At 45.4% G+C, this 11,227-nt stretch overlaps 2 protein-coding genes across 2 annotated transcripts; one reads left to right on the plus strand and one right to left on the minus strand.

The window, feature by feature from the left end:
• Positions 1-386: 386 nt before the first annotated feature.
• Positions 387-2,682, plus strand: LOC124708750 (mucin-5AC-like). The gene is made up of 3 exons (XM_047240418.1): positions 387-1,439; positions 1,504-1,635; positions 2,539-2,682. The coding sequence occupies exons 1-3, from the start codon at positions 387-389 to the stop codon at positions 2,680-2,682; spliced, it is 1,329 nt and encodes a 442-aa protein (XP_047096374.1).
• Positions 2,683-3,768: 1,086 nt separating this feature from the next.
• On the minus strand, positions 3,769-7,430 carry LOC124649364 (pollen-specific protein C13-like). The gene is made up of 2 exons (XM_047189010.1): positions 7,253-7,430; positions 3,769-4,334 (listed from the first exon to the last, which is right to left on the minus strand). The coding sequence occupies exons 1-2, from the start codon at positions 7,428-7,430 to the stop codon at positions 4,003-4,005; spliced, it is 510 nt and encodes a 169-aa protein (XP_047044966.1). The 3' UTR covers positions 3,769-4,002.
• Between the last annotated feature and the right edge of the window lie 3,797 nt (positions 7,431-11,227).

An 11,227-nucleotide genomic window follows, 5' to 3' on the forward strand; every position in this document is an offset into this window, starting at 1 on the left:
AAAATCTTATCGGCTACCACCGATTTACGATAAATCGACCGATAAATCGGTATCTCGGCCAATTTTTTAAACAATGGAGCTTTCACCACGAGCAAGAACACTGATTCAGTAAACGAACGACGAGGTTTTGCCATCGATGGTATTGGAGTATTGGACTATAGTACCAACGACGACGAGACGATCGCCCCACGATTTTTTTTCCGCCTTATAAAGCCAAGACAAGTCACGCCAACGCTAATCATTAGTCGCTTCTCTCTTTTCCATCCAGGAGGAGTCAAGGGCCACAACAAACTAACTAACCAACTCGCCTCCAAGACAAACAACCACCGCCACGCCACCCCAACTCCAAGAACCCAAGAACCCGGCCGGGAGCGCCGACCATGGAGATGGCGGCGGCCCACCTCCACCGCGACTTCTTCCTCTCGCCGTTGCCGTACCACCTCGCCGAGCTCCGCATCGATCCACCGCACTCAGCGGTCGCCTTCTCCGCGCCCGCCGCCGTCGCTGGTGGGCGCAAGCGCCGCTGCCTCGTCCCCGCCGTTTCGCCGCGCAAGAAGATGCTGCTTGAGCTCCACCCCTTCGACTCCTCGCCCACCCCCACGCCGCCGCCCTCGCCGCGCCGGTCCCCGACCACCGCGCCGCCTTTGCTGTCGCGCAGGGGGTCCCCCGCAAGCGACTTCTCATTCCCGTCAGCGCGCCCGTGGATCGGCGGCGGCGGTGGAGGCAACATCTTCGCGTTCTTCGAGGACACGCTCACGACGCCGTCTCCTACGGGCTCCAATGTCAGCACCCTGTCGTTCATGGCTTCTTCGGGGCAGCCGACAACGCCCACGGGCGTCACCGCAACCGGCGGGGTCACGCCCGTGGCATCGCCGAAGAAGCCCACGGCGGGGCCCACTGCCAACGGTGGTTTCATGTTCACCGCTTCACCGGAGCAGCCGCCCACGCCAGCGAGCTCCACTGCAGGTAGCGGCTTCGCGTCCTTGTCGCCCAGGGAATACCAAAGCGGCCGCGCCGAGGCGTCCTTGCTTTCCCCGAAACACGCGCGTACGGGCTCTACCGACAGCGCCGGCTTGGCGTTCTTCCCTTCTCCGGGGCCGGCCATCGGCCACACGAGTTCTCCGGCGTTCGTCTTCTCGGCCTCGCAGACTTCGGCGCCGCCACTGCGCAAGTCCGGCGGCGGCAGCAGCAAGAAAAGGCCGCGGCGACAGCACGGCATCGTGAGCGCGCCCCGCAGGAACCTGCGGCAGTGGGACGTGCCGCAGCAGGCCATTCAGCCGACGCAGAAGGTTGTCAAGACGAATGCCGTGGTCACCGGCGAGGCCTCTCGCTCCTCCATCCTGTCCGACTCGTCGACCAGGCCATGCTGCAAGTTCTTCACCTCGCCGGCGAAGGCGAGCAAGCAGGTACTTGATACATGTACCTCACCCCCGTCCCCTGTTTTTCTGCATCTTGCAATTCTTGATTCCTCTGTCCGTTGCCTCTGATGTGCCAATTTGACAGTCGCAGGAAGCCAGGAAGGTCTCCAGTGAGGAATCCCACTCGACTTCGTCCTGCGGGTCGCTGGCCGGATCGCGCAGCGCCTACGTCCCATCGCCGGCAAAGCATCCGTCAGCTGAGAAGGCGAGCAAGCAGGTAATTCAAGCCCTAGGCTTCATGTTTCCACTTCATTTCTTGCTCAGAGTTCGTGCACCACTGCGTGCTCACCGAGTAGGTACTTTTAGAGCCAAACTGTAGTGTTCTTCACATAAATTTGGTATGCATGTGTACAGGATGGAGAGCTGGCAGTGTCCTTCACATTTATATTAGTGTAACCTGATAATTTCTTAGCTTCTTGATCGATCATCAGATACTTGTAGAGCAGAACACACAGTTATCTGAAGCTTATTATCTTAAAGCTGTAATTAACACTGTGATTAGAATGTCTTCAATTCTCCAGGCATGAACTTTCTGATCAATGTAACCTGATCATGTCCTAGCTTCTTGATCATTGATTACATGCTGTCCGAGGCAGAACACCGCTATCTGAAGCTTATGATTTCCATTGTATAGTTCAACATTTTGATAGTATCCTCTGCATCCTTCAAATAATTGAACCTGATCATTTCATGGCTTTTTTGACCGATCAATGTAACCTGACCATGTCCTAGCTTCTTGATCATTGATTAGATGCTGTCCGAGGCAGAACACCTCTATCTGAAGCTTATGATCTCCAATGTGTAGTTGAACATTTTGATCAGTATCCTTTACATCCTTCAAATAATTGAACCTGACCATTTCTTGTGCTGAATCTATGATCTACTATATGTGAATAAGTGCTAATCTTGTGCTGATTTCTGTACATTTAACTCCAAAATTAACTCAACGATTCTTGATTCCATGTTCAGTTCAGATGTATCTGCAAAAAAATGCATGTGTTTCCTGCAGTTAATGGTCATGTTTTCAACAGTTGCAGCTAACTGGAATTGCTGTTGGTTTCCTTGTTTCTCTGGTTTCAATTTGGTAATCTGTCCCTTGATGAAATCTGTATTTGTACAGGATCAAGAGGTGGAAGTGTCCAGCGTAGCCAGAGAGCGTCGCACACACGCCGAGCCAGTAGCCTGCACAGGTGCCGTGGTGATGGTGTCCGTGACCTGCACTTGTGGTGTCCGGAAGGAGTTCTGCTTTGACCACTGCCACTGACCGATTCTCGCCGTCAGTTTTCGCACTATCGACGGATCACATTGCTCCGTTCCTTTCTGCAGTGCGAGTGACTAGCACTTTGTCAAGTCTGACCTGAATTTAGTACAGTGGTAACTGCATGCTATGTGCTACTGCTATTTGAGTTCATAGAGCTGCATTTAGTCTGGAAGAGCTGTAAAGGTATTGTGTCTCCATTCTTTGTGTTCTGTCATGTTGTTTGAACAGCCCGCACTCTTGATTGATCGGTACAATTCTGTTTGTTAGAAATGTGCTTCTTTTGCAAGATAGTCATGTGTTTTCCTCTAGGTTTATATTTGCGGCAAGTGCTTGATTTCCTTCTTTGGTTTGCTCTGTATGCAATAAGCTGTGCCTCTCTACTTTCAGAAGTTCCTAAATATTTTGTTTGTGTGTCTGTCTGCTGACATATCTGTAGTTCGTCGGGTGCACCCTGAGTATCTGCACATAGTACTTCCCTCGGTTTGAGATAAGCTGGATATGAAACCAACAGTTATATAAGAAAACCAAAACGTCAAAGACCAAGAAAAGGATAACAAACTATGAGTACTACTATTACAGCACATGGATTGTTCCCTCGGTTTCCTCTGCCCCTCCACGTGTTGGTGACTAGTTTCTCTTCAATCTGTGTCGCCCCTATCACGTATTATTTCGTTGCTCATTTGGAACTCTCTTTATGCCACGCATCAAAGGTTAAAATGCACATCAATGTGACACTCATTTGTTATACATGTTGTATTTTAACAGGCCAACATTTTCTATTTTAGTGAGTCAACATTTTCCTCCAGATAGCATGGCGTACAGCGTCAGCAGCAAGCGACGGCACTGAGCTTCAAATTCTTTAAATACACATCAAATTGCTGACCAAACTAGGGTTCTCCATTCAGAACTGCAGTCTCACGCTATTCATTTCTGCTAGGTAAACCAAACGGATTTCCTCGTATCAAAAGAGAGAACTGCACAATATGCAGGCCAGCAAGCTTATTTGCGGCTCGACTTCTCTAAATTGTGATGAAACAAACTATGTTGCTCAGCCCAATAGCATTGCATAACCTGAACCGTCTCAGACTCTCAGCACAAACAAAGTCCATAACATTAGCTTGCTAAGAAGAACCAAATGTCAATTTACTAGATATGGTAAACTCCCATGATTCAACCGCGGATCCCACATACATACTCAAGCACTGAGCTACACAATATCAAGCACACAAGCAGCGATACTTTTGGTCCTCGTAGTACATAATAGATGTTTCAGATTCCACCTAGTAACATATTACCTTCTCTGTGACCGCAAATTCAGAGTTCTCAGACACGGTCGTCTACTTCCTCGTACATCTTGAGGATTTGTGCACATGCAGCCAGAGGGATGTCCTTCTGGAAACCCAGAGCATTCGCCAATCGAATGTTGGAGGTGACACCGTTGTTGTTGTTCAGGAAGACAGGGGCCCTCTCCCGCCCATCAACTATCTTGGCACACCGCATGTCTGGGCTGCTGACAAGGACAGACTCACAGATCTCGTGCTCATGCTCGTCATCCACGGGGATGTTGTAGGTACCAGTGTGGTCAGTGTGACCCTCGAAGCTGCATGTCTTCGCCCCAGTCAATTTTGATTTGCACTCGACTCTAACCTTTGCTCCTATGGAGAGAAAGAAATGCCATCAGTAACAATTGGCAGACAAATGAAATACTGGTTAATTAATAGTTGATATGCTTTTGGTCGACAAGTTTGAATTAATACGAGTTTCGTAAGAAATAGTAGTTCTAAGCTTTCTCAAATTTTCAGCCATGTATTGTCAGAACTGCAAACTAATCACTATTAAGCTTTCAGTTTTAGTTTGCAGCATTTTCCAGTTGATTGTACCAACCAGTCAAACATAAAGATCTAAATTCATAAACCAACCAGTATAACTAAAAGTCATAAACAACTTTGTGCTCGAGATACACTGGGCCTTCGCTGGTCTGTTCTATCAGCAATGTTTCTTTCTAATCCTGCTCTCCTTGGTAATTGACATATAGTCATGTTAAATCTGCAGTTCTGCCCCCTTGGCACAACATACACAGCACCTGCTACTAATGGATGGTTGTATAGGCAATGTTTCCATACCCAGGCAGAAATTAACATCTGACCCAGTTTTCAAGGACAAAAAAACATGTTTGCAAACCTAAGAGTCGCGACTCAAAAGTGAGTCGCCAACACTGCGACTCAGTGTATAGTCGACGAAAGTCGCTGTATAGTCGCAAGATGACGTGATTTTTGAAAAATGACTCGGCGACTATACAACAACTCATGAAGCATGCTAAGTTGTGAAGAAACATGCTTAACAAATACTATTATGTAGTTAGCCCACCAAAATGTCAAGAGATTTTTTTTTCTCGAACACAAGCCTAGGCGTGCATCATTATATATTAGAGAAAACCGCTGAGAAGGCGGGAGCATACAGGGTTGTAGCAAGGCTACCAAAAACAGAGAGAAAACAAAAAGAAGGGACTATACATGGGACTACAGGCAGCTAGCTTTGTTAGGCCTGCAGGTGCTGTGGCAAGAGATAAGTACAAGACATTGCAAAGATGGAAGATTGGAAGATCAGTTGGCAGTTTATATTGTAAAAGACCTAGGCAAAATGATGATGGTGATACTGATATATGTGGGAAACCATTCTCGTGTTCTACTTTCCTTTACTCTAGTCATATTTCAATTTTCCATTCTATTTCAATATCATTTCATTTCATTTCATGCTATCAGTGTATAACAAAGTGCTGTTACGATGTTCTATGTCAGTGTTCCATTCAGTGTGAAACTAGAGAACCAGCAGTCCAGAACTAATCTGTTCAGAACCAAGTTTCAGAAGATATTCATCAATCCAAGAGCAACAGCGTTGACAGTTTACTAAGTACATCTTGTATGATGTATCATGTATGGATGTGAAAGCAGCATGCAATGCGCGTTCATGATACATGTGTATGACAAAGTCCAGAACATATATGCATGTGTCCGTCATGGAGCCTAAGAACAAGTCTTATCACAACTTCTTTCCCAACGTAACATAAACTCTCTATATGTCTGCAGCGCTCTGATTATCCTGACATACATCATTTCTTTAGTTTTTGTTAACGTGATGGGACAACTCTTGAACTTAAGAGGGGCAGATCGTGGGATTTAGTTAACTCCAAAGATGAAGCCTGGTGCTGCCGCACTACAGAATCCATGCGCCGTCCACAGCTACAGTACCTATGCGTGAATAGTATCTTGGTCCATAATAATAGGGTACACGTCCAAAATCTGTAATGGAAATGATAACTAAGTAGATTCCTGAATCGTGAACATATTTAGCTCTTTCATGGTATCCTTAAATTAATGTTGACTGCTCATGGTCTTCGATTTATTTTTGATAAAGGGAATATATCAATATCATACAGATACCAATTAGACCTGCATCCACAACAACATAATTTGAAGAGCTAGTCGAGATTTCAAGAATGCACAGCCAAAAAGCCAGAACAACCAATGGCTATGATTTACTGGTACTCCAAAGGAAATGCTACGGTCCAATTACCCCGTGAAGAGAAAAAAAGCGACTCGCAACAGCCAGAACAACCACCCCTGGCAACACCCGGACTTCATAAAAGGTTCTCCAAGAGCGGCGTGTCCACCAAAGGAACAATGCAGAAGCGCCGCCGTCGCCCTATCTAAACCAAAGTTAGATCTTGAGTGTTCACCCAAGAGAAAGTCCGTGCAATCTACAGACATTGCCTTTAACAAAAAAAATGGTTAGAGGTCCTTCATTTCGACGTACAAGTACAACCAATCAAGGTCAGAGACCTAGGGCATCCACCCCGGAAACAGAGACTTGGTGAGAAGTTGCCCTGTATTTTCACCGCCCCTTGCCGACAACAATCTCAAAGCAGTGATCACCCAGCTCAAGTCACGGTTTTGATGCGGGGAGCCCCACGCAAATGAAACCACGTTAGCACAAAAAGAACATTGCCACACGACCGAAGCCTTACCGGTCTTCTCCGAACCGCCTTGAAATTCCCCACCTTGGCACCTTGATGGTGTAGTTACCATGGTCGACGTGTCCAATGGTCCACGTATTATCCACACGCCGCCATGATCTTAGATCTAGAAATGCTACGGAGAACTTATCTGCTTTAGCTTGTGCACAAAGCGATCCTAAAGATCTACTCCGTAGAACAAACTTCCCAAAGAAACGCAACTAATACTCACGATTCCAAAACTAACGCATCCAAGCACCAACCACTAGCCACTTCATCACATCGGCATCTACTAACTCAGATCGCAGTCGCAGGGAAAACGAAAAGATAAACCTATTTTTTATAACTATACTCTTCGTGCAGTTGCTACTTGCTAACCCAATCAAGCAACATTACAGTAAGAACGCACTTGAAAGAAGAAAAGGAAGAAGCAGAAATGAGAAAAGGGGGGCACTGAAGCGATGGGGAAAGGCCCGAGACAGACATACTCACGTGAAATCTATGCGACCGTAATGGATCCTGAGGGAGAGAGAAGGGAAGCAATGGATGCGGCATACGTACCGGCGATGTAGGTGGATGCCGGGGTCTCGAAGCCGGCGCGGCAGGTGTCGCACCAGACATTGCCGCGCACGACGAATTGGGTGCGGTGCGAGCGGAGATCGCGGGTCGCGGAGACTGATGACGCCGCCAGCGCGCACAGCACGGCCGCGAGCAGGAGGGAGGCGCGGAGGGACGCCATTGCCGTCGGCGAGTCGAGGAGTGGCCGGCGAGTGGAGTGAAGTGAGGATGAGATTGCGGAGAGAGTGGAGTGAAGGGAATAATGGTCTAGTGTGAGCGTTGGGGATCCGAGCACCGCACGGTGAGCGGAGGAGACTCGAGAGAATCTAGTGAGAACGTTGCTCCGCTTTTGGTGAGAATTGATGAAATCGAAGCTTTTGTTCAAATACATAGGGAATTTCGTGGACATGGATACTCCGGAATTCGATTAAACTTGCTCGAGAATTAAGTTACTACATAGTATACTAATAAGTTACGGAATTTTCGGGAGGAGGATGTTTTCCTTTTATATTCATTCGAAACTTGTCAATTTTAGCTAAACTATATTATTTCCAATTTAACTATAGAAACTGGGCAGACACATGCATACGTGTGTCCTCTATTCGTACACTTTTATCATGATTTTTGAAGGGCTAAAAATACGAATTTTAGGATCCTATAGTGATTTAGTTGGTCAAGCTCCCTATTTTCATCGGGTAACACCACACACAGGCACACTGACTTTGGAAGCCATAACATTTCTGAAATGCACAATGCAAAGTTTTATCGAACGCTAAGGCGTGTAGTGCTAAGCCCATATACAATACAACGCTTAAAGGACCAAGCATTTTATTAAGCAACATTGCTTATTTGTATATGAGTGACGCTTAGTTAGTTATTTGTCCGGTGCAAACAAGCACCAATGATTGATTAAATAAAAATGATTTATAGTATATGTCCTAACAAAGCCAATTTAAATGCCGGGGAAGCTGGCGCTGAGAGAATCGGCTAGATGGTTACATAAACTCAAAATATGTTTACACACCGCCTATCTTTTTTTTATAGAAAGTCAATTTTACAGAACTTGATTTTGTTCTAGCCTTCGGTTTATAATGTTTTTTTTATAATGACAGTTAGGTCGATTTTACACAACTTTCTTTTGGTTCGTAATTTTTTTTTATCATGACAGATTATCAAAAAATAGAGAGTTACTGAACCGTTGACAAAGTTTGGGATTTCTTGAATAAAGATGTGAAGGAAAAAATAGAATTTATCTGCCTAAGAATAAACAACCTCACTTTATTTACAAAACAATAACACGTCCTATCAAATCATAGAGAGTAAAATAAAAAAAATAGCAATATCACTAAGACGTGGCGTGCACTAGACAAGGATTAGATGGTTTACTTGTACACTGTTCTCATCTGCGCATGTTGGAGCCTAAGTTTACAAAAAAATACTTGATTTGAACGTTTCACTAGGCATAGCTCCATGCTACTTTACGGTCCCTGAACAGAATTGAGTTAATTAATTTATATCAGAGAGAGTACAAGATTGCTTTTTTTTTTGAATCAAACAAGCCCTAAGTACAGTATTACTTACCGTAAAGTTTTACGGATAAAGGTGCAGTGAGTGTTATTAGGAGGCTATGAGCAACCGGTGAACCGACCTTCCGCACTGTTGGTGTATTTGCCAGCTGCCAGTAGTGGTACAGTGCATATGCCATCTCATGTCACGGATCCAGCATTGTCGTTTGCAGCTGGTGTCGGCTCGGACGGTCACATGCGCGCGGTGCCGTGTATGGGCACGCACCCGCGGTACAGTTACCCCTCTCAACTCCATCCACTTCCCTTCCACCGATCGACGCGGTTTTTCTTGGGTCGCCTCGCTGTATTCCTTGCCAAACTGGGTCCATTTCATTTGCTCGGACATTGTTTAGTGGCCACTCATGCCTAATCCAACACTTAATCTATATTCAGTCGTTTATGCCACACCATTTTAAAAGTCTGGACTAAAGAAAGGAGGAAAACTCAGGAAAACTTCAAATGGAGGCCGAGCTATATATATAGCTCTTTATTTTTAAAAATTCGAAAATCATAGTTTTAAGTTTTAAAAGAATCGGAAAAAAAATCCTAGATGTAGGCAATGATGAAATCTACAAATGTGCAAAATCTCAATGTGATTCTTTGTATTATAGATTACACAAAAATGACAAAATCTCACCGGTTTAATAGTTTTGAATTGTGCAATATTCACTATTCTCAGATTCACACATTTGTCATTTTTGTGTAGCCTAAAGTACTAAGAATCTCACATTGAGATTTTACATGTTTGTAGATTCCATCATTGGCTACATACATGATTTTTTTTATAGAATTTTTTGAAACTTAAAAATATGATTTCCAATTTTTTAAATATAAAGAGCTACATGTAGCTTGGCCTCCATTTGTCCACTCTCAGAAAACTCTTCCTTATAAATTGGTCGCAGCCTCTTCCTATATACACGAGATGAGACTAAGCGAGCAGTCTCACCAGCGTACAACATCCCTAGCAGATATTGGAGGGAATTTGGACGAGCAGGTGACCACGTTACATAGCAACTTCAAGGGTATGGGTTGTGAAATGCGCGAGCATTGCTTTGACCTGGCGATGGAGGGCTCAAATTATGGGTCAATTCCAACCAAGATCAGTGAAACGGTTGAATTCGGGAGTGGAATGCCAATATCAAATCCCAAAACTCAATGCATTTATATAATGGCGCGCTAGGGATTTTACGGCTAGGTCGAACGAGATTTGGTACCATACCTGATGCAAAACCATCATCGCGACAGGAAGGAAGGAGAGGAAATGAAATCGCGGGAAAGAAGAGCTCTGATTCCACTTGTTAGGAACCGAGGGAACCAACTAATCGATAAGAAGAAACATCTAAGAAACTCAGCTATGCACTAAAAGAAATCGTAAAACTAGGAAAGAAATTGGCAAAGGAAGAACGACGACATGGGAAAATATCACGCGTCTGCTAGCACTACAAGAAAAGTTGCCATGGCCGACGAAGTTGAAGTCGCGCCGTGGTTGCTGGTGTACCATGGCCGACGATTTTGGTCCCTCCGTGGTGCATGTCAAAACTTTTTTTTTCTCGTTTTTGAGGCCACCTAGCCGACGAAAGCGGCCAAAACGTCGCGTATGGTGGCCCGGGACGTGGTGCATCGCGAATTCTCGGGTTCGCCGGCCGAGTCAACGCAAATCCGCACCGCCGAGGGATGTAGGGCCCGGATGGCAGCCTCTCGGCATTGTTTTTTTCTCGATCGCGCCATCTCGTTCAACGTTCTCCGATCGAGCCGTTTACGATGCGGGATCATGGGTCCCGCATGTCATCCTCTATGAACCAAAATTCTTTCTATTCTTGGATTTTTTGACCCCCGATTTACGGCTACTTCCTTTTTCTTTTGATCCCTTGCCGCCTTGGAAACGTTGAGACCGGCTGTTGCTAAATGGGACCCGCATGTCATCCTCTATGTGCAATCAACTTTCTTTTCTTGGAGTTTTTTTGGCACCTCAAATTTGGTCACTTGCCTTTTTCTTTCGATCCCTTGCCGCCTCTCAAACGGTGATACCGCTGCTGCTAACTGGGACCCGCATGTCATCCTCTATGCACTATAGAACTTTCTTTTCTTGAATTATTTTTGGCACCTCATATTTGGTCACTTGCCTTTTTCTTTCGATCCCCTGCCGCCTCTCAAACGGTGATACCGCTGCTGCTAAATGGGACCCGCATGTCATCCTCTATGTACTATAAAACTTTCTTTTCTTGGAGTTTTTTTGGCACCTCAAATTTGGTCACTTGCCTTTTTCTTTCGATCCCCTGCCGCCTCTCAAACGGTGATACCGCTGCTTGCTAAATGGGACCCGCATGTCATCCTCTATGTACTATAAAACTTTCTTTTCTTGGAGTTTTTTTGGCACCTCAAATTTGGTCACTTGCCTTTTTCTTTCGATCCC

The sequence above is a fragment of the Lolium rigidum genome, chromosome 4, assembly GCF_022539505.1.
Source record: "Lolium rigidum isolate FL_2022 chromosome 4, APGP_CSIRO_Lrig_0.1, whole genome shotgun sequence".
NCBI classification, from domain to species: Eukaryota; Viridiplantae; Streptophyta; class Magnoliopsida; order Poales; family Poaceae; genus Lolium; species Lolium rigidum.

Excerpts from the sequence above, each read along its gene's own strand:
- LOC124649364 (XM_047189010.1), bottom strand. The coding sequence starts at position 7,430 with ATGGCGTCCCTCCGCGCCTCCCTCCTGCTCGCGGCCGTGCTGTGCGCG. Across the intron at positions 4,335-7,252 it reads GGCATCCACCTACATCGCCG|GAGCAAAGGTTAGAGTCGAG; the intron begins GTACGTATGCCG and ends TTCTCTCCATAG.
- LOC124708750 (XM_047240418.1), top strand. The coding sequence starts at position 387 with ATGGCGGCGGCCCACCTCCACCGCGACTTCTTCCTCTCGCCGTTGCCG. Across the intron at positions 1,440-1,503 it reads GTACCTCACCCCCGTCCCCT|TCGCAGGAAGCCAGGAAGGT; the intron begins GTTTTTCTGCAT and ends CCAATTTGACAG. Across the intron at positions 1,636-2,538 it reads CTGAGAAGGCGAGCAAGCAG|GATCAAGAGGTGGAAGTGTC; the intron begins GTAATTCAAGCC and ends GTATTTGTACAG.